Source organism: Podarcis gaigeae (assembly GCF_964106915.1).
Source record: "Podarcis gaigeae genome assembly, chromosome: 3".
Taxonomy (NCBI): Eukaryota; Metazoa; Chordata; class Lepidosauria; order Squamata; family Lacertidae; genus Podarcis; species Podarcis gaigeae.
In genome coordinates this window covers 114,104,480-114,126,880 of record NC_139680.1, presented here as the reverse complement: position 1 = coordinate 114,126,880, position 22,401 = coordinate 114,104,480, and the positions used below count along the sequence as shown (strand labels likewise).

The following is a 22,401-nucleotide window of genomic DNA, read 5'->3' as shown; positions in this document are numbered from 1 at the left end:
TATAATATGTATGCTGCATGGATGCGAACCACAGATAAGAATATTGTTCAGGGCTGGGTGTATACTCTGTGCTTAAAAAATGAAATAAAAGCATTCTGCCCAGGTAATCTGGATTTGATGCTAAGCAATGCCGAATTGAGTGCTCACTTGGAAGGACAGATCCTGAAGCTAAGGCTCCAATACTTTGGCCACCTCATGAGAAGAGAAGACTCCCTGGAAAAGACCCTGATGTTGGGAAAGATGGAGGGCACAAGGAGAAGGGTGTTAGGATATTTCCGTTCCACCTTAAGAGAGAGCAGGCTTGTGAGTCACAGAGTCTGCGCATTTCCTTTTACAGGATGTTTATGTTTGCTAGTGCTTTCGTTTTCTCTCTCTGCGCCAGAACACGCTAGCAGGCAGTCATGTTTGTTCTTTGTTCTGACCAACGCTGAATAAACATTCTAAATGATACCCTCCTGAGTGCAACTTTTGCTGTGTGAATTCTGCTGACAGAGTGTGCACCAGCCCAAGAATGTGGCAAGCTATTTCTTAGGCTTCGTGTCGCTAATTACTGATACTGTATCTACGGGAGGTCGATGGATCGTCCAGCAGCCGGCTTGGGGGCTCAGATGGACTTTATCTCCCTGGCAGTATCCCAACAAAGGGGATGACAGAGGACGAGATGGTTGGACAGTGTTCTCGAAGCTACCAGCATAAGTTTGACCAAACTGCGGGAGGCAGTGGAAGACAGGAGTGCCTGGTGTGCTCTGGTTCATGGGGTCAGGAAGAGTTAGACACAACTAAACGACTAAACAACAACAACAACAAGGGTCAACACTGAACAACACCTCATCTTTGCCCATAAATCACACTCACCCAGTGCTATACCAGCTGCACTGGCTCCCGGTGGAGTACAGGGTCAGATTTAAGGTGCTGGTTTTAACCTTTAAAGCCCTATACGGCCTAGGACCCTCATCCCTACGGGACTGCCTCTCCTGGTATGTCCCACAGAGGACCTTACGGTCTTCGAACAAAAAGATCTTGGAGGTCCTGGGCCACAGGGAGGTTAGGCTGGCCTCAACCAGAGCCAAGGCTTTTTCGGCTGTGGTTCCGATCTGGTGGAACGCTCTGTCACAAGAGACTAGGGCCCTGCGGGACTTGACATCTTTCCGCAGGGCCTGCAAGACAGAGCTGTTCCACTAGGCCTTTGGCCAAGGCACAGCCTGACCTCCTCCTTTGGTGGTAATCCTCACAGAACGCTAGCCCAATAGTTGCCATCAATTTGATTTGAACTGATTTTATAATTGTTACGGAAGGGGGGGGCATGTCTTCTTCACCTTCTTCGCTACAATATATTTGCTCAATTTCTCTAGGACTCCATCACCCCTCCCCTGTCTTCCATAATCCCTCAAGTAAGGTGTCAAGACCCTAATCCTGTCAAATCACTCTGCCAAACCTTTCCTCCGGGCAATGCCAGGTGACAGACTATGCATACTTGGACCATTGTCTTCCCATCACCGGCACTCAGGAAGCGCATATCTGCGCATATCTCCCGCTCTGCATATTCCCCCCTCCCTCCTCCATATGTTAATCCGATGTAACCCAACCTCTCCTTAATGTAGTCATGATGTAATCTGTGTAACCCAACCTTTCCTTAATGTATTCATGATGTAACTGGGATGTATTTTGCACTGTATTCTGGGACATGGAGGGAGTTTCAAAAGTTCATGTCACCCCTTTCTCGCTGTTCAGTCTCGTCTTGAACCTGTTGCGCAATAAACCTTGGATCTCCGCATTTTGCTCCTGTCCGGCTGAGCTCATTTTCTTCCGTAGGGACCTGCGGACACTTAGTCCGACGAGCTGGGTGGCAGTGTAGCCCCGCACCCAGATTTTAGCTGTAACAATAATGAATTGATTTTAGAATGCTGTATTATTTTACTGTTGTTAGCTGCTCTGAGCCCAGCTTCGGCTGGGGAGGGCGGGATATAAATAAAATTTTATTATTTTTTATCATTAAAGCAATGCCAGAGTTAGACTGCAGGTCATGTCGTTGCAGGGCTGGGGTGTAGATTGTGTCAGATCAGGAGGCCTGCAGATGTCACTGCTGAGCTGTTATCTGATGCAAGTGCCTAGCTTTGGACAACAGTTTTGCTGCAGCTTCTCTGTGTGTGGTGCTCAAGCAGATTGTGAATTTTGGATTGGCACACATCAAATCGGCACTGCTGAGCATCTGCTGAAGCCCAATTCCCAGTAGCGGATCCTCTTGGAAACCTCCTGGCCCTGTACCTTGTGATAGGAATTTTATGGTATTAGATCTATGGTAATGTTCATAAGTGTACCAACCAAGCACATACATAGATCAGCACAGGAAGGCCAACCTGGAACCATTTTGATTCCTAAACTGACCCAATGTTTTCTCTGCAAGGTCAAAGTGGGAAACCTCCCCATTGTCTCTTTCCTCACAAATCGTTTCTTAAGGGCACATTTAAGATATGAATAGGGTGTGAGCCTGTGATCTGGCCCAGGAACTAAGTATTTATCACTACAATAGAATGGCCAGGCTCCCCAGGCAATCCAATCAAGTAACCTGCCAGACAGGAGACACACAACAACAGGAGAAAAAATATATTCAAATTTCTGTTTTAGACCGCCTTTTCTGTGATGTAAGTGTGATGTATCTGAGGGGTGGTCTAGGTTACACCCCTTCTGTGATGTATGTATGATATTTCTGGGGGTGGTCTTGATCTACAGGGTGGCAATTTCAAAAGTATTTATAAGGCCTTGCATGCCATTTTTCTGGGTCCCTCCTCTCTCCCGCAGGTGAGGGGAGCACCCTGTTGCAACAGATCAATAAAGATCAAGCTTACTAGCTGCTTTGCTTCTCAATATTCTCTGGTTGGCCTCTGTTATTCTCTCCTATCAATAGGGAACCTATTGTTACGGAAGGGGGGGCATGTCTTCTTCACCACCTTCTTCGCTACAATATATCCATTTGTTCCCAGTTGTCAATGTCAAAAGGGGCTAAAATCTATGGAGTCCATGGAAAGTCAACGTGCCAATTTGCTCAGTTTCTCTTTTTTTTTCCTTTATTTTTTTTTTAATAAATATTTTTATTAACAATTTTTGGTTTAATCACAATGCCAATAAAACAATACAATCTCACATCTCTTTAACATAGATCTTTTCACTTCCTTGGACTCCCTCACATCTCCCGCTCCTGCATTCCTGGTTATAATTTTACTCAGCAAATTTGTCCCCTTACTTTTTAAACATCATAACTAATTTTCCAATGTTATACCTCTAATTTTAACTATCGTTTTATTCAAATCTTAGAAAATTTAGATATAACCAACATATTCCAAAATTTTTATCATTTCTTAAATTTCTTAAATTTATCTTATCTTCCTAATTCACTTCCTTAAACTCAATGGTGCCAAGTTGTTTGTACTCTAGCATCCTTCTTAACATTCATACAATTTGCAATATTTTTGTAAATAAATCTTAAATTTCTTCCAATCTTCTTCCACCGTCTCCTCTCCCAGGTCTCGGATTCTGCCGGTCATCTCAGCCAATTCCATGTAGTCTATCAGTTGCATCTGCCACTCTTCCAGTGTGGGTAGATCTTGTGTCTTCCAATGCCTGGCGACAAGTATCCGTGCTGCTGTTGTTGCATACATAAAAAATGTTCGATCCTTCTTTAACACACTCTGGCCGACAATACCCAGAAGAAAGGCCTCTGGTTTCTTAGGGAAGGTATACTTAAATACCTTTTTCAACTCATTATATATCATTTCCCAGAAAGCCCTTCACTCTAGGGCCAGTCCACCAGAGGTGAAAGAATGTTCCTTCATTTTCCTTACATTTCCAACATTTGTTGTCAGACAAGTGGTATATTTTTGCAAGTTTGACTGGGGTCAAATACCATCTATATATCATTTTCATAACATTTTCTTTCAAAGCATTACATGCAGTAAACTTCAACCCAGTGGTCCACAACCTCTCCCAGTCTTCAAACATAATGTTATATCCAATATCCTGTGCCCACTTTATCATAGCCGATTTAACCGTTTCATCTTGTGTGTTCCACTTCAGCAGCAAGTTATACATTTTTGAAAGTACTTTAGTCTTAGGCTCTAACAATTCCGTTTCTAACTTTGATTTTTCCACCTGGAATCCTAGCTTTTTGTCAAGTTTAAAAACTTCTTTAACCTGAGCATAATGTAACCAGTCTCGCACTTTGTCCTTCATTTTCTCCTGACTCTGCAATTTCCAATTATCTCCATCTTTTTCTAGTATTTCCCAATACTTCGGCCATTTGGCCTCCATATTGAGTCTTTTCCGGGCTTTAGCTTCCAATGGTGAGAGCCACCTTGGAGTTTTATTTTCCAATAAGTCTTTGTATTTTATCCAGACTTTAAACACTGCTTTTCTGACAATATGGTTCTTGAAAATCTTGTTGATCTTAACCTTGTCATACCATAAATATGCATGCCACCCGAAAGCATTATTAAAACCTTCCAAATCTAATACGTCAGTGTCCTCGAGAAGTAGCCAATCTTTTAGCCAGCAGAAAGCTGCGGCCTCATAATACAACTTTAGGTCTGGCAGGGCAAAGCCCCCTCTTTCTTTCGCATCAGTTAATATCTTAAACTTAATTCTGGGCTTTTTGCCCTGCCAGACAAATTTAGAAATATCTCTCTGCCACTTCCGAAAGCACTCTGTTTTGTCCACAACTTGCAAAGTTTGAAACAAAAACAACATTTTTGGCAATACATTCATCTTAATAGCAGCAATTCGGCCTAACAAGGAAAGTTTCAGTCTTGTCCAACTTTCTAGATCTCTCTTGATTTCTGACCAACATTTCTCATAGTTGTCCTTAAATATACTCAAATTTTTTGATGTTAAGTTTACCCCTAGGTATTTTACTTTTTAAACCACATTTAACTCTGTCTCTTTCTGAAACCTTTCTGACTCTGTAACTGTCAATTTTTTTTCCAAAACCTTAGTTTTTTGCTTATTTAATTTAAAACCCGCCACCCATATTTCAAGTCGTCATGGCGGGGTATTGGGAAAAGTTTTCAATTAGCAATAATCGCGCCTCGGATTAACCTCATTGGCTACGATACTGCCACCGCGCAAAGCTCAATTTGCTCAGTTTCTCTAGGACTCCATGGCACCTCCCCTGTCCTCCATAATCCCTCAGGTAAGGTGTCAAGACACTAATCCTGTCAAATCACTCTGCCAAGCCTTTCCTCCGGGCAATGCCAGGTGGCAGACTATGCATACATGGACCATTGTCTTCCCATCACCGGCACTCAGGAGGCGCTTATCTGCGCATATCTCCAGCTCTGCATATTCCCCCCTCCTTCCTCCCTATGTTAATCCGGTGTAACCCAACCTCTCCGTAATGTATTCATGATGTAATCTGTGTAAACCAACCTTTCCTTAATATATTCATGATGTAACTGGGATGTATTTTGCACTGTATTCTGGGACATGGAGGGAGTTTCAAAAGTTCATGTCACCCCTTTCTCGCTGTTCAATCTCGTCTTGAACCTGTTGCGCAATAAACTTGGATCTTCTGCAGTTTGCTCCTGTGCCCGGCTGAGCTCATTTTCTTCCGCAGGGACCCGCGGACTTAGTCCGATGAGCTGGGTGGCAGAGTAGCCCTGCACCCAGATTTTAGCCGTAACACTATGTAAGGACTCTGTATGGGCTCTTGGATACCCCATAAGGGAAAACGGCAATTTTTGTTTACAACAACCTCGCCTCCTCTCACCCAAGCAAGTGAGCAATACTCAGACCAGGAAGAAAGGATAGCAGCCCCTACTTGCCTTGCCTTCTGCAGCTGGCCAGCGGTGTGGGTTGGGCTCACCATTTCGCTGCAAGGCTCTTGGCCAGGACCAAGAAGAGCCCTACTGGATCAAGCCAAAACCCCATCTAGCCCAACTTACAGTGGCCAACCAGAACCCAAGAACAACAGGGCATCTCTCCCCATTGGTGGCTTCTGCCAGCCCACCATTGTTTTATGTATTTGTGACATTATTTGATTTTTATCTTATGCTTTTAATGGGAATTTGATTACTGTATTTTTCGTCCTATAGGGCGCACCGGCCCATAGGACGCACCACTTTTTTTGGGGGGGGGAATGAATACATTTCCCCCCCCGGCCGCGGCTGCCGCCCCAAGCCTTGCGGACACCTGCCCGAAGCACGGGGAGCCCTCCAGAGGGCTCCGTGTGCCGCCCCAAGCCTCGCGTGCCCGGCGGGACCTCCCACTGGGTGCACAAGGCTTGCGGACACCCACCCAGGCTGCAGGCTTGTGAGCCCACGGGAACTCCTGCTGGGCTTGCAAGGCTTGCGGATAGCTTCCTGAAGCCTGGAGAGCAAGAGGGGTCGATGCGCACCTATGCCTCTCGCTCTCCAGGCTTCAGCGAAAGCCTGCATTTGCACCATAGGACACACGCATATTTCCCCTTCATTTTTGGAGGGGGAAAGTGCATCCTATGGGGCGAAAAATACAGTATATGATTTTCTAGCTTACACTCACTGTGTATTTAGAAAGAACAGTGCGGGAGGGTTAATGATGACGCCGACAATGTACCCTTGAACACATTTTGCCAAAAAAAGGTTTATTTACGCACACACAAACAGTTAAGAAAATGCAAAATAAAAATGTCATACCACAGTAACAGCAAGTTAGAACCTGAGAACTTTTACGTTTCGAACTACATCAAACTTTTTCATGTTGACATGCTCACTGAGTTGCCAGAAATTCTTGCGCCAAATATTGCTACTGGCTAGAAGGAATACTCTTTCCCCCCTCCCATTTCATACTTTGGAGTATTATAAAAATAGAATTTATTATATTGATAATCATAAAATTTATAAACCACTTGTTCATAAAAAAACACCCCAACCCTCAGAGGTTTTACTAACACTTTAGCTGCTTTGGAAGCACCACTCAAAAAATGGAGGGGGGGTATAGTATCCTAAGAAGTTGAGGATCAAATTAACATCCCTCCACCCTTACAATCTATTCACAAGGACAGAAAAAACAAAACCTTTTCACAGTGCTAGGAAAACCCAAAGGGAGTGTTAAAACATTTTCGTCACCGTATTTTTTGAATACTGACTGCACTCATTTAGAAACCAAGCAGAAACGAAAAAGGAAAAGCAACAACAACAGCATCCTCATATCTGTGCAAAAGTGGTCTCCTCAATGTGAGAATTCTGGAAGTTTCAATTAAAGATATATATATATATATACGCCAACACGTTTCAAAGGCATCTTTTGATTATTATTTTTCAAAAAAGAATTCACAATGACACAGTCATTACTATCATCTAAATGTAGATTTGCCTAAATGCAAACAAACAAAAATATCAGTGCTCAATGTCAATCTCAAGAACAGCAGGGAGCTGAAAAGGAACCTGAAGAGCTAATATTGAGTAAATTAAGGGTAGCTATTTTGAGTCAGAGACAGTTCACAAAAAGAGTGACCAATTTCTTTCAATAGTCCCGTGGTTACATGTAGGGTTGTCAGCTAATTAAGTAAATCCTGGCCAATTAATTAACCAATTTAACTCCGAAATCGTATTCATGCCTACAGTGGTACCTTGGGTTAAGAACTTAATTCGTTCTGAGGTCTGTTCTTAACCTGAGGTACCACTTTAGCTAATGGGGCCTCCCACTGCCGCCATGGCGCCAGCATGCAATTTCTGTTCTCATCCTGAGGTAAAGTTCTTAACCCGAGGTACTACTTCCAGGTTAGCGGAGTCTGTAACCTGAAGTGTCTGTAACCCGAGGTGTCTGCAACCCGAGGTACCACTGTATTTTTAAGGATGTCCCAGTGAATTAAAAGTGGATTGCTCCAAACTTAAGTGGGCAGAGCAGCGCAGCCTAAATTTTCAACCCCAATAAGATTGCAATATCAGTTAACAGCCCTTACATGGTAAAAGCACATTACCCTGCCTTGGAAAAGGCTAGGAATCGAGAGTATTCGAAAGTTCAGTTGCCTGCAATTCTTATCAAATGGGAGTCCTTCCTTTCGTAAAACCTGCTTATCTGGTGATTGACGATGGAAGAAACACCAGTGCGTACGGGATAAAGTGGCTGGACCCATAAGGCAGAAGTACCCGTAGCACAAGTAGCGTATCTGCACTGCAGATGGTTTGCTGGGGTTTCAATACAGTGGTGCCTTGGGTTAAGTACTTAATTCATTCCGGAGGTCCATTCTTAACCTGAAACTGTTCTTAACCTGAAGCACCACTTTAGCTAATGGGGCCTCCTGCTGCCGCCGCGCCACTGGAGCATGATTTCTGTTCTCATCCTGAAGCAAAGTTCTTAACCTGAAGCACTATTTCTGGGTTAGCGGAGTCTGTAACCTGAAGCGTATGTAACCTGAAGCGTATGTAACCCGAGGTACTACTGTACATAGCCTAGCTTGGCACCTATTCACGACCCGTGGTAAATGGCATGCTGGGGCTGCGCAGCTTACTTGGCTGCCCTCTGGCAGAGTTGGGCTACATATCATGATGGAGAGGGGGAGTGGCAAGGGGTTGTGAGGTCAGTACAGTGCAAACCTGCCATCGAGCCAAATAAGTGCTCCCGCTGCCGCATTTGCAGAATGCTGACCTCCAAGATTCAGAAATACCTTATTTACAACATCACGATAAATCACCAGCTAAACATTGTGATATATCGATATAGCACTCTGTCCGAAATAAGGCTGGAAGTATGTAGAGGCGAAATGTAGAGCTGGGCGATATCTGGTTTTCAACATCGCGGTATATCACCAGCTAAACATTGCGATATACCAATATATCACCGTGTCTGAAATAAGGATGGAAGCATTGGCTGGCTTCACAGTTTTTCCCATACAGTGGTACCTCAGGTTAAGAACTTAATTTGTTCTGTAGATCCGTTCTTAACCTGAAACTGTTCTTAACCTGAGGTACCACTTTAGCTAATGAGGCCTCCCGCTGCCGCTGCACCACCAGAGCACGATTTCTGTTCTCATCCTGAAGCAAAGTTCTTAAACTGAGGTACTATTTCTGGGTTAGTGGAGTATGTAACCTGAAGCGTCTGTAACCTGAAGCGTCTGTAACCTGAAGCGTCTGTAACCCGAGGTACCACTGTGTCATGACTTTTGCATATCGTGTACACATGCACACACACAATTTGCAATATATTGCCAGGTCAAAAATTATGAAACCGATATTACAATATGGACTTTAAACTGGTTTGGGATGCTATACTGATTGATACATCACCCAGCCCAACTGACCTCACTCCTCCCCTTTGCTACTGCTCAGAATACGTTTCTCCCCATCCCACAAGAACTTTGGAACTGAAGGCTTTGTCATATGGGACACTGGACCATCTTATTAAAAAAATAGATGTGTTCTATCACAAGTATGGGTGCACAGGTCCAAGATTAAATTTGTTCAGGTTCAGAGGTGGCCTCAGTGAAAGGGAAGGAAGAGTCCCATCTTTCCTGCGTTGCTTCCATGTAGGTCCTAAGTGGCCTCTGGCCTGGCTGCAGTTGATGAGATTCCAGCTATATGGCAGAGTGAGAAAGCTAGCACATCTAACAGCCCTAGGTTTCTCTATTCCAGTGGCTTTGTTGCTATTGGGCCAGAGATGAATCCACACCTTGGAGAGCTTAGTCAAAGTACCTTTGCTAACACAATAGCTTTTGAATGAAGAGACCGTATGGGCAGCAAATCAAGAAGACTTTGATTTCAGCAGTAACGTTCAAAAGGGTTGTGGAAACAAGATTTCCACGCGGCATGCTTCGTGTCCGAAAAAGAACTCTGCATCGCTCCAGAGCGCTAGTTTTTCCACAAAACAAAAACGCACGCCCCTCTTTTTTCAGAAAACACACAGGTCCAAGTTGCATTAAAAAGAGAGGGGGAAGGGAACATCAAATGTTCCTTCTTAACAAATGAAACCATTGCATTTCCAATCCCACGAAAGAGAGGCGAGGCAGAGCTTGGCTGTTGTTTCTCAAATGTCAGTACACAGGAGTATCGTTCAGCTGCTTGTGTGTAGGCCAAAGGGTGCCGCCCAAATTCTGCAATCTGAGCACAGAAGGCCTCTTCAAACCAAGCCGAGACAGGTAGAAACTCGCATCTGCACGCAGATTGTTTTAGATGCATCTTTGTTGGGGGTGTGGTTCATTCCTCTTTGGTGTCTATACTTGTGTGCAACTAGAACTGAATTGGGAGCCATAAGATCACATGAAGCTGCTTTATAATAACGGACCAATGGTCCATCTTGCTTTGAATGGCCTACACAGTAGCTCTGGTTTCAGCCTGGGAGTGTTCCCCAGCCCTATCTGGAGACGCCTAGAGCTGAACTTGGCAGGTGATCTACCACTGAGCTAGACCCTGCACAATTGCAGTCTGAAGGCAGAGAAGGGGGCATGATGTGGCAAGTGTTGCCCCTCCAAAAGACAACATCAAGGGAGGACAAGGGTAGAAGACCCAGGCTACAGGCTGGGCACTGGCTATGGGAGGCATTGGGCAAAGGTTCTCTACTCAACTATTCTCTGAAGAAATGAAACAAAAATAGTGCAGTTTCATCTCCACTTGCGAAGCTACCAACACTGGCATAGTCAATGTTGCATTAAAGCCTTAAAAAAAAAATTTTTTAAAGAATTGCTGGAAAACTTAATATATCAGTGCCCAGTCAACCAACAATGTGACTGTACCCTGTACAGCACCCCTAGATAAGACCCGTGAAGGCCAGAATACAAAAAAAGGGGTTGGGAGTTGCAGAACTCATTGGTTCAGCTGAACATAGTTTAACCAAGAGTCTGGCTACAACAAATGCACCAAAATATAATTTAAAAAAATTAAATAAACCCTCTCAATCGACTTTTTTCAGCAGCACAAGAATATAACCACAGAGTGCTTTGTACAAAGCAAAGTAAAAACAACAAAACAAAACTATCAAACCTCACCTGATTGCCCCTCCATCACTAATCCTAAAATTGCTGTGGCATTGTTTAAATTCCAGCATATACTAGTGCATTGAAAAGGAATATTACTTTCCCGCAAAAGTCATGTAAAATCTAATTATCCTGTTGAGAGAAACCATTGCCTGTCTACCGGAGCAACAACTTGATCTGATCGCTATTCAGAGCTTTAAATAATGGCATCAAAATTTCCCCCAAAAGAGCTAAGGAACTCTTCGTCTTGGGCGCTGTATGGAAAGTACTGGTTATTGGATAAATTCATGGGATTCTGCAAGGCAAGGTTGCTGGGCGGTCTTGATTCATTGAGGCTATCCAGGTAAGCGAAGGGCATTGTCTCAAAGGCGCTGGAGATGGTACTTGAAGATGAGCTATCTGAAACTGCTACTGACATGCCAGGATGTGGCGCTGGCTGGACTTGCCTCCTGGGATCACTCGGATTCAAAACTTGGGTGAAGGATGCCTTCTCTAACATTACACTTGAGCACCGGGCGTCATCCATCTCCATGCCGTTGCCATTGGGCGTTGCAACATTTACAGGGCGGAGAGGCTGGTTGCCGGCAGCACTGGAGACACTCAACATGTCTTGCTGATACATGGAGGATGCTGATGACGTTTGGCCATTCGTGGCTCCAAAGAAGGCTCTGTAGAGGTTCCCATCCTTTTCGTTGGCCCAGTGCAGGCTGCCTTCCTGTCCCAGCGACGGAGAACCGCCGTTCTGCGAGCTGGTGTGCGGTGCTTCTCCTGAAAAGTTGCCTTGCTGCAGGAAGGAGCTGAGAGATGAACCGGAGGAACGCCAGCATGGCAGAGGAGCTCCGTCCTGCTTAACGGGCCCTGCCATCTGCAGAGAAGGGTCAGCGCATCCATTGGAACTGTGGTTGCTCATCGGAGGGGAATAATAGGACTGCATTGGAAAGGTCTGTGCAGGTGTTCTCTGCGGCGGGAGGAGGACATCCCCTGGAGAGTGATACATATTCAGTTCTGTGAGAAAGAATCAACACAGGTGAGATAGTGCAAGTCACGTATAACCATAGCTGCTGCTGCTGCTGATAAAATAATAAAAAAGCCCGGGCTTTTTTGGCTGTAGCTCCAATCTGGCGGAACGCTCTGTCACAAGAGTCTAGGGCCCTGCGGGACTTGACATCTTTCCGCAGTGCCTGCAAGACGGAACTGTTCCACCAGGCCTTTGGCCAGGGCACAGCCTGACTCCCTCCTTTGGCAATCCTCACAGAAATTCTAGCCCAATGGTTGCCATGAATTTGATTGGAATTAATTTTATAATTAAATGATTTTAGAATGTTTTATCATTTTATTGTTGTTAGCCGCTCTGAGCCCGGTTTCGGCTGGGGAGGGCGGTATATAAATAAAATTAATAATAATAATAATAATAATAATAATAATAATAATAATAGTTGTTTATACCCCGCCCTTCCTGGCCAGAGCCAGGCTCAGGGCAGCTAACACCAGTACAATTACAGTAAAAACATAATAGGAAAAAAACCCAATTTAAAATACAGGTTAAAATGCAATTTAAAATGCAGCCTTATTTTAAAAGTAGCCCATAGATCAAAACTATAAGGGGAGGGAAACAAAAGGGTCAGACTGAGTCCAAACCAAAGGCCAGGCGGAACAGGTCTGTCTTGCAGGCCCTGCAGAAAGATGTCAAGTCCCGCAGGGCCCTAGTCTCTTGTGACGGAGCGTTCCACCAAGTCGGGGCCAGTACTGAAAAGACCAATCTAACCACCTTGCGACATGGGGCCTCCAAAATGTTGTCATTTGTGGACCTTAAGGTCCTCCGTGGGGCATACCAGGAGAGGCAGCGATTCTTGAATTTAATAGTGTTTGTTGGCATGTGGAATGGACTTCCACTCCTCAACTCAACTTCTCTTTCCTCTCCTTGCCCACCTGCAGCGTCCTGTGAACCCCCAGTCCTTTGCTCAGAAGAGCCGATGCCCCCTTAGGCATGTCAGTTCATAAATAACTTGGGGTGTCCCATTATTCCAGTGATACTCCCAGGATTCCCCTGAACTCAGCTGCAGAACTTAATCCGTAATGGAATCGCAATGCAGTCTTGCTGCCTGCCTCAAGATGATGTCACTGCCATAGCTGTCAACTTACAGATTTGAAAATAAGGGACCAGCAGCCTCGAAAATAAGGGTTCAACAGCCAAAATAAGGGATTTTCAGAGCACAGGTATGTTCAACTTCTGAGCCCCTCCAAGCCAAAGGCAGAAAGCCCAGCCAGCAGCCAAATAAAGCCTCAAGTGGTGGTTCCCACAGCGCAGCAACCCGGCAAAGGGGACGGAGCAAGGAAAACCACCGTCACTTCTCCGCTGGGAAGTGCTGAGCAAAGGCGAGTCCCCAGGCAACGCGGCCGATTTGATTGGCACAAGGCATGCAAGCTCCACCCTCCAGTCGTCCTTAGACACCTTATTGAGTGAGTAACGCAGCCAAGCAACACAGTTGGAGCCTCCCTCCTCCCTGGCCAGCAAGGAGGGAGGGAGAGGAGCTGCTTCCTTTGAAACACGGGAAATTTAAGGGACATCATCAATAAGGGACAGCAGCGGGACACAGCGCTGGGATAAGGGACTTTCCCGCCAAATAAGGGATGGTTGACAGCTATGGTCACTGCCCATATATGGGAAGAGAAGGGGTGAGATGAATGCTGTTCAGGACCTCCTCACTGGGAGAGGCATAGTGAGGCAGATGCCCCCATTGCAATCTACTATATCCTCACACAATGTTCATGGTCATGGTAGAGATTATGTTGTGAGCCACCCTGAGATCTACGGGTGAAGGGTGGCATGCAAATTAAGCAAACAAATTAAATAAATAAATAAAAGCAGATATGGAGAGGAAGAGAGACAAAGGAAGAATATGGGGTAACCAACCTTTCTTAATTATCTTTGCTTCACCAGCAGTATTCTGGAACACAGAAGGTTTAGGCCTCTCGTATGGACCTGCCAGGGGAAAAAGGTGGTTAGGCTGTGCATTTTCTTCTAAAAAATAATAATCATATATCAGCCCTCTTAGGTGGTGAGTGCTGCCAAAAACAGATGCAAGGTGGAAGACAGTGAAGAAAGGGGTCTTGAGGGCAAAATGAAACTTCATCAGAGGCCCTTCTCTGTGTGCCTCATACCGGGGGAGTTATGGAGTTTGGCTGCACAATAACAGTCCTTTTCGGTGGTGGGTCCCCATCTGTGGAATGATCTCCCCGAGGAAGCACACCTGGCAGCACCTGTGTCCGTTTTTAGGCACCAGGCCAAAGTATTCTATTTACCCAGGCCTTTGGTAGTTAAGTTAGGCTCCATTGTGGTGCTAATCTTTTAGCAGGGTGGGGGGTCAACCTTATACATCCATTGTGTTTTGGACAATCATTTTAGGAATTATCCGCTGAACATTCTTGGTTAAAATAAAGTATAAGCCAAACATGTATCTGTTTGTATTTCATTTCGTTTAGTCGTTTCGAGACTTTTCTTCTGCAGAAAGCAATTAGAAAAGTAATTATTATTATTATTATTATTATTATTATTATTATTATTATTATTTATAATAGTTGATGACTGGGATCATCAGGGTCATTTGAAAAAACCTTCAGGCGCTGCTCAGTGGAGCCTGACACCTTTCTGCATCTCCCTACAAAAGTGAGTGGATGGCAGGAAAAATTCGACATAATACCTAGAGGCACTTGTTTGCGCTGAAGGCAAAACCTGACCCCCTTTGCCCGTGGTATTGTCTGTGTAGCCTGACTCTCACTGGTAGGGACCCTAATGGGGGGGGTAGGATGCGATGCCACAGAGGCATTTAGAGTGCACAGGGCCCCCTCCGAACTCAGCCCATCTATCAAAATGATAAGCATATTGTGATGGAAGCCTAAAAAAACATTTTGGCTGTTATTGCAGTCAAATTAGACTATGGGGTGTGGCACTCATTTCCGGTTTCAGGCCGAGGGGGCCGGTGTTTGTCCACAGACCATTTTCCGGGTCATGTGGCCAGCAGGACTAAACTGCTTCTGGTGCAACGGGACACCGTGACGGAAACCAGAGCACATGGAAACGTTGTTTACCTTCCTGCCACAGTGGTGCCTATTTATCTACTTGCACTGGCGTGCTTTCAAACTGCTAGGTTGGCAGGAGCTGGGACAGAGCAACGGGAGCTCACCCCATTGCCGGGATTCGAACTGCCGACCTTCTGATCGGCAAGCCCAAGAGGCTCCATGGTTTAGACCACAGCACCACCCACATCCCTGGAGTATCCTTACCACAGTCTTGCATTAGCTTCTGCAAAGCAATTGGTGATCTCTGTTTTTTTGCCTTATGACCGTAAGGATCTAAAAGTGGAGGAGAAAATGGGATTGCAGTTAGCGATGCTTCCAGAGGAAGGGAGGCTCAGTTTTGTGTTCTGTTCAAATTTTCAGTGAAATATAAGAAATTGTATTATATGGGAGAATTGGGCTATTTGGTCTTCCAGGCCATTAACTTGACCAGCAGAGTCCTAGGCCTATCTCTTTCCCATCATTTGCTGCTTGACCCTGCCCCCCCCCCCCCATATATAAGCTGGAGGTGTTAGGGACTGAACCTGGGACCTTCTGCATGCCAAGCAAGTGTTCTACCACTCCTTCCTATTCACACTTAAATAGGGAGGGCAGGGGTCAGAACATTCCTGCAAAATTAAATACAAGACTCTGTTCCGAAAGGACTTTCATGTGTTGAGTTTTAAAGGTTGTGGCTCCTCCTCCTCCTTTGAGAGAGTAACATTTTATTAGGGCAGAAGAGGAAGCTGTACAGCATTAAAAGTTAACCAGTCTTAGACTTCAGTCTTAAAAATATCTCACTGGCGGCAGCAACGCTGTAGTGGAAACGGAAGAGGAAGTGGTTCTGAAAATAGGTTCTTGTAAGCTCAGTGACCAATCTGGTTCCTGTGCAACTTCTTCCGAGATTTGATTCAGCAGCACTAGAAAACCCTGCATTAGTTATCCAATGTGTGCGAGATGAGTCCTCTTCAGACTTTCACATTTAACACTGTCTAAGTACATGAAGGTCAGGTGAGGACATACATAATGGCTTGCTGCTTCCACTACCCCATCAACCTTCTCGTTGTTCTACAACTCATAGAGGGTGACTGAATCGGAGAGTTTCAGGTCCCTACATGTCTTAAAATCCTGGAAATAGGGTTCTGAAACATGCTGATACAATCGTGAAGGCTCCTTGGCCAGTTGCCCCCCAGGAAGTATAGGATGGTGAGAATGATGACATGGGAAGTAGAACTTGCCTCCCACCATGTATTTCATTAACACAGAGCTTTCCAAACTGTGTGATGTGAAACATTAGTGTGTCGGCTGCAGTGTGTCAGTGTGTTGTGCCAACGTTCCTCAAGCGTTTGTTTAACCTTTGGTTTGCTAGTAAAACTGAATTACTGTGCCGCGAAATGATTCATGTCTAAAAAGTGTGTTCACCAGCATGAAAAGTTCAGAAAGCTCTGCTATTAACCCCCAGGGGGCTTGCTTCCTCCAGCCGGTACGGTACCTTTCTCCTCCGGCAGGTATCTGAAGTCCATGGGATCGCTGACCTCTTGATCCGAAGGCCTGCGCAACTGCATCTTCACGGTCACGGGCTCGCCGATGTCTTTGTAGAAGGGAGGCGTCCTAAAGACAATGGCCACTTGCCGATGTACGTCGGCTTGCGAGAAAATCCCCTTGGCTTCCCATTCGTTCATGACGAATCGGACTTCGATGTCATCTGGTTGCCAGAAAAACAACAAAGCGTTGGAGTTAGCGCAACGATTTGAAGAAGAGGAAGAGAGTCGAGCACTTCTTAGCATCGCCACCCAAGTTCTGCTTTCTGCTCTTGTCGTTTATCTTACGGCAACCCTATGATGTTAACTTAGGTCGCACGAAATTGGCCTTTGGCTTGGAGCCAATTTGATTCCCTCCCTCCCTCTCTTTCTTTTTCCTTCTCCTCCTGTGATGAGGCTGTATTTTAATATTTTAATGTTTCAATATTTTAATGTTGTATTTTAATCTTGTTTTAAAGTTGTATTCATTCAATTTGGTTTTTATTATTGCTTGTTAGCCGCCCTGAGCCCAGCCTTGGCTGTGGAGGGCAGGGTATAAATAAAAATTATTATTAATTATTATTATTATTATTATTATCAAGGTTCCACTTAGCCATCAACTTGTGGCCACCAGGCAATTGCTTTTCCAACCTGCCTTGCCCCACCTTCCAGCCCTAGAAGCCTTTCCCAGGCCATGACTCTGAAGAAGAAGAAGAGGAGTTTGGATTTGATATCCCGCTTTATCACTACCCGAAGGAGTCTCAAAGCGGCTAACATTCTCCTTTCCCTTCCTTCCCCACAACAAACACTCTGTGAGGTGAGTGGGGCTGAGAGACTTCTGAGAAGTGTGACTGGCCCAAGGTCTCCCAGCAGCTGCAGGTGGAGGAGCAGGGAAGCGAACCCGGTTCACCAGATTACGAGTGCACCGCTCTTAACCACTACACCACACTGGCTCTCTGAGAACAGCAAAAGCAGCTGGGAAGAGAGAAGAGGAGTTCAGGGATATTTTAAAAAAACGATTTTATAGGTTGTGTATCCTTGTTTCTCACTTTGATCCTTTTACATGGTTTTGTTTGTTTTCTGGTATTTCACGCATTGTGCTGTGCCATTATTTTTTATTGATTATACAGTGGATGCTTGGGTTGCGAACATGATCCGCGCAGGATGCATGTTCGCAACCTGCAGCGTTCGCAACCCGCAGCGGCACGTTGGGTTGCGATTTAGCGCTTCTGCGCATGCGCAACCGCTGAAACCCGGAAGTAACCTGTTCCAGTACTTCTGGGTTTCGGCACTCTGTAACCTGAAAAAACGCAACATGAAGTGTCTGTAACCTGAGGTATGACTGTAGTTTAGTAATTCTTTATTGTAACTGATAAGTGTAAGCTGCTTAATTATTATTTGCTGATATTTAATTTTACTGATTACTATTATATTCTAATGGATCGCTGAATATTGCTTTATTTGATATAAGTTGTTTATTTTAAAGTTATTGTGACTTATCTGTACTGGATCAGATTGCTATTATGTGTGTGTTCTTTGTTTTCTATTTTGTTGTTTCTTCAGCTTGTCCATCGCCTTCTGTATAACAATATAGAAAGGCGGTATACTAATTAAAAGTGAAATGAAATCATGGCCAACAGATGTTGATTCGCCCTCTCCTCCAGGAATTTGTCTATTCCTCTTTGAAAGGCATCTAAGACAGCAGCCAACCAGCAAATTTAATAAATTAATGATGCACGGTGTGTGGAAAAGGCATTCTTTTGCCAGCCCTGAATCACCTGCTGACCTTGTACACCGAACCCTAACACTGTTATTGCTGATCTGTAAAGGGAAGTTGTCATGTTGGAAGCTGCCCTGAAGATCAGGTGATTCCAAGCAAGAAAACAACTTCAGCTCTTGCCAAATTTCTTCTTCTTCTGAGCCTCCAGAAGAGGATCTCAGGTCAGATGCTGATCAGGAGATCACACTGAGGCTGTCCAACAACGTTTTCCAGCGGTTTGCCTGTTGTTTCATGCCTGACTCTGGATTCTAGCCTGCCTGACTCCAGAAGACCCAATTTACGGACCATAAGACTCTTGCACATTTCCCTTTCTCTGCAGACACAGGAGGAAGTCTGGAGGAAGCCAGTTACCTTTCTGAACTTTGTCGCACAGTAGGAAGATTTCGTCCCCTCCTTTCACACTTCCGCAATTTTTGTTGACACGACAGATTCTCAGTTCTGCTGAATTGGGAGCCCCTAAGCAGAAAAAAGGAAACAATGATTAGAGGAGAGAAGGAGAATCGGTGAGGATGTTTACGGTAACTCGTGCTTAAAAATAGAGGGGTGGGAAAGGAAGCTCTGCAGGCAAGTGTGTTGTTCGGTGAGCAACTATCTGCCACAAGACTCTGCCATAGTACTGTGCTGAAATACAATTGGGAGGAAAAATTTAACACTCCTCTGGAGCAATAGAGCTCCAGCGCAGTTTGCAAACACGCCAAATGGATATTCGCCAAATGTCCCTGTTAGCCATGTAAAGTCACAGGTCGCTTCCAGATCACCTGTTTATTGAGCATCCAACCCGATTTGCTTGAATAATATTTGTGCCGAGGTTATACAACATTTGCTATTTACAGAGCACTCTTTCTGACTGATGTGTAGGGAAGTTAGATGATGTTATGTGAAGTAATTGTCATCCCATACTTTTCAGTGTGTTTTCCTATCTTCCTTGCTGCAAAAAGTTGTTCTTGTTGTTGTTGTTGTTGTTGTTGTTATTATTATTATTATTATTATTACTATTATATTTTAGTGTTCTGTTGGAAGCTGCCCAGAGTGGCTGGGGAAACCATATAAATTACTACTACTACTAGTAGTAGTAGTTTGTTGCACAAAAGTGCCAAACTCACTTTAACTGCATAACATGACTGCAAGTATGGAGCTGAATCCCACCCTCAAAATCATAGACATCTTGGAGGCAAATTCCAAGAAAATATGGATGGAAACCAACTGCTTCAATAAGGTGTGCACTTTTTGTGTTAATCCTATGGATGGCAACCATGACACCTACCTTGTGGCTTGACCAGCTACTCTGGGTGCACCTACTGTGAACTGCTCAGTCATCTGCCCCACCCATTCTGCTGGACAGCTGCCATCACTGACTAAGCCACCACTCAGCTTAACAGTCTGCAGTTCCTAACTCTACATATTTGTAACCAGGAAGAAGCCCCAGTGAGCTAACATGGCCCTGCAGATGTTTCCTCAGAAGTATCTTAAAGGTCAAGTGACACATGCATGGACATCTAAAGGGTGGAACTTTCAGATCTAAATTAGATATTCTAAAGAAGACAAAAGAAGAATGAAAAACAATGACAGATCCTGCTCCAGACTCACTGGAATATCTAATTTTCTATTACTGGACAACTATCACTCAATTAATGCTGATGAATATACTTAGTAAATACTGTATTATGTTCTATTTATAGATTTCATCTCATGCAATCTCTTTGCTTTCTTCTTTAGTCAACACCTGATTCTTAATAGTTATAATATTAAGATGTCTTAGAAATGTTTATTACTGGTTTTTGTATTCCATAGATTCAAGAGTGTACAATCGTACCTTGGTTGACAAACGCCTTGCCAGTTGAACGCTTTGGCTCCTGAACGCTGTAATCCCGGAAATGAGCATTCCGGTTTGCGAAACCGAACATCCGTGGAGCCTTCCGCAGAACCTGAACATCTGTCGCAGCTTCCACGGCTTCCAATTGGCTGCAGGAGCTTCTGGCAGCCAATCGGAAGCCGCACCTTGGTTCTGAACTTTTCGGAAATCAAATGGACTTCCAGGACAGATTCTATTTGACTTCCGAGGTACGACTGTATAAATGTTCTACACTGTTAAGACTGTGATAATGTTAAAATTGAATAAAAAGTATAGTATAGTATAGTATAGTATAGTATAGTATAGTATAGTATAGTATAGTATAGTATAGTATAGTGTGTGTGTGTGTAAAATGATAGATGATCTCCAATCCACTCGTAGCAGAAAGGTCTATTGCCAAACATTGACGAAGAAGAAGAGTTTGGATTTGATATCCCGCTTTATCACTACCCGAAGGAGTAGTGATTTCATCCTCAGATACTGAGGGAGAAGAGGGTATCTTCGCACTCTTTCAGTCTATCAAAATGGCACTGACAACATTAGATCACGGCGTTTGTCAGAACTGGCTATATCAACCTATTCAGCTGAAATTTACCTAGTACTTCCTGTCACTAGTCTATTGTTTGAACATGTCTTGGTCACGTGTAAGCGTATTCCATTTTTAACGAAGATCTGCAAATATTGATTTTTGTCTGGTACATGACACATTAAGCAAATGTGGTGGTATCCCTGGACTGGTTGAAAGAAAAAAGGCAGACAGGTAGAGACTGGCCAAAAACATGCTCAGGTTGGTGAGAGTGGGCCTCATTCACCCTAATGCACCAGCCCCCTCCCGGTTGTGTTCCTTCATTTTCAACCTCCCTCTCCATTGGATAATTACAGGATATTGTGGTAAGTGGGCTTCTGGAGGAGATGGGGAATGAGGAAATGGTTGAGTGTGTGACCCAGTCATGAGAGATATTGAGCAATGTACGTGTGGATCAGCCTTAACCCAGAGAGAATAGCTTGGGCCAAGGGGTCATCAGTGTTACGATATAGTTCCATTCCACCTTAAAAGGGTACAGGCATGATTGTTGTGTTTCACATGCCTGTTTACTTCCAGCACAGTCTGCTGGGAACTTCTGTTTGTATATAGCTTTTGTGTTACTGATGTTTTGCTGGAGACGAAGGGAAGCAGACATGTTTTCCTCTGTTCCTGAACTATGCTGAATAAAATGCTGTACATTATGCTTACACATTTCTCTGCCTGCCTCTTCTGCTGTGAGAAGATTTATACACTCTGCTGACAGAGCGTGCACGGGTCTCTAAACGTATCTGAGGCTGGTGTCACTGACACCAAGGGAGACCCAGCTGCCTCCATCTCCCCGGCAGTATCCCAACAATCAGGCAGGGAGCCCAGCAGCAAAAAGAGAGACAGAGAGATGAGTTGCAATCTGATTCGCAGGTACTTACGGTTGTCATAAATTGGGTTGGAGATGACAGGGGCAAGGGGTAGCGTGCAGTTGCCGTGTTCGTCAGGGAGGAAAGCTTGGAAGCAGAGCCTCACCACGTTGAGGTTGTACTCTTCAATGGCCATCAGCTCCTCTTCAGATACTGTGGAAACAAAGGCAGTCCAGAAGTGAGGACAGGGCTGTAGGACAATTGCATCACAGTGGCACCTGCTGAGGTCCAGGGGTCTGGGTGAGCTGGCTCGTCCTGTTTCACATCGCAGTCCATACATTCTAGCCTATCATCCGCAGATCTTAATTCTAATAAGTTCACATCACTTATTTTCATGTCGATTTTACAGTCCTCTATGCAAGGCTGTGTTTAACTTATATGCAGAATTCATCATGCAAAAGGCTGGGCTAGATGAATCCCAAACTGGAATCAAGATTGCCGGAAGAAATATCAACAACTTCAGATATGCAGATGACACAACCTTGATGGCAGAAAGTGAGGAAGAATTAAAGAACCTTTTACTGAGGGTGAAAGAGGAGAGCACAAAATATGGTCTGAAGCTCAGCATCAAAAATACTAATACTATGGCCACTGGTCCCATCACCTCCTGGCAAATAGAAGAGGAAGAAATGGAGGCAGTGAGAGATTTTACTTTTTTGGGCTTCATGATCACTGCAGATGGTGACAGCAGTCACGAAATTAAGAGACGCCTGCTTCTTGGGAGGAAAGCAATGACAAACCTAGACAGCACCTTAAAAAGCAGAGACATCACCTTGCCGACAAAGGTCTGTATAGTTAAAGCTATGGTTTTCCCAGT

The 22,401-nt window shown here is 44.5% G+C and overlaps 1 protein-coding gene and 1 long non-coding RNA gene across 3 annotated transcripts in view; both read right to left on the bottom strand.

The window, feature by feature from the left end:
• Window positions 1-6,579: 6,579 nt before the first annotated feature.
• The window catches only part of LOC310842242, a 75,832-nt gene continuing 60,010 nt past the window's right edge, over window positions 6,580-22,401 (bottom strand). Inside the window, exon 2 of the long non-coding RNA XR_014563031.1 lies at window positions 6,580-7,597. This is a non-coding gene — a long non-coding RNA (uncharacterized lncRNA). The remainder of the gene's footprint in view (window positions 7,598-22,401) is intronic.
• REL (REL proto-oncogene, NF-kB subunit) overlaps window positions 11,133-22,401 on the bottom strand; it is a gene marked incomplete at its 3' end in the record, with an annotated part of 48,001 nt that continues 36,732 nt past the window's right edge. Inside the window, exons 5-10 of one of the 2 annotated variants that reach the window (XM_083733373.1) lie at window positions 21,597-21,737; window positions 18,644-18,748; window positions 16,485-16,697; window positions 15,221-15,289; window positions 13,851-13,919; window positions 11,133-11,917 (exon numbers count right to left, since the gene is read on the bottom strand). In XM_083733373.1, the coding sequence (XP_083589499.1) occupies window positions 11,133-11,917; window positions 13,851-13,919; window positions 15,221-15,289; window positions 16,485-16,697; window positions 18,644-18,748; window positions 21,597-21,737 (1,382 nt within the window). Of the gene's footprint in view, window positions 11,942-13,850; window positions 13,920-15,220; window positions 15,290-16,484; window positions 16,698-18,643; window positions 18,749-21,596; window positions 21,738-22,401 lie in introns of both variants that reach the window. The other variant, XM_083733372.1, reaches the window with a different exon arrangement.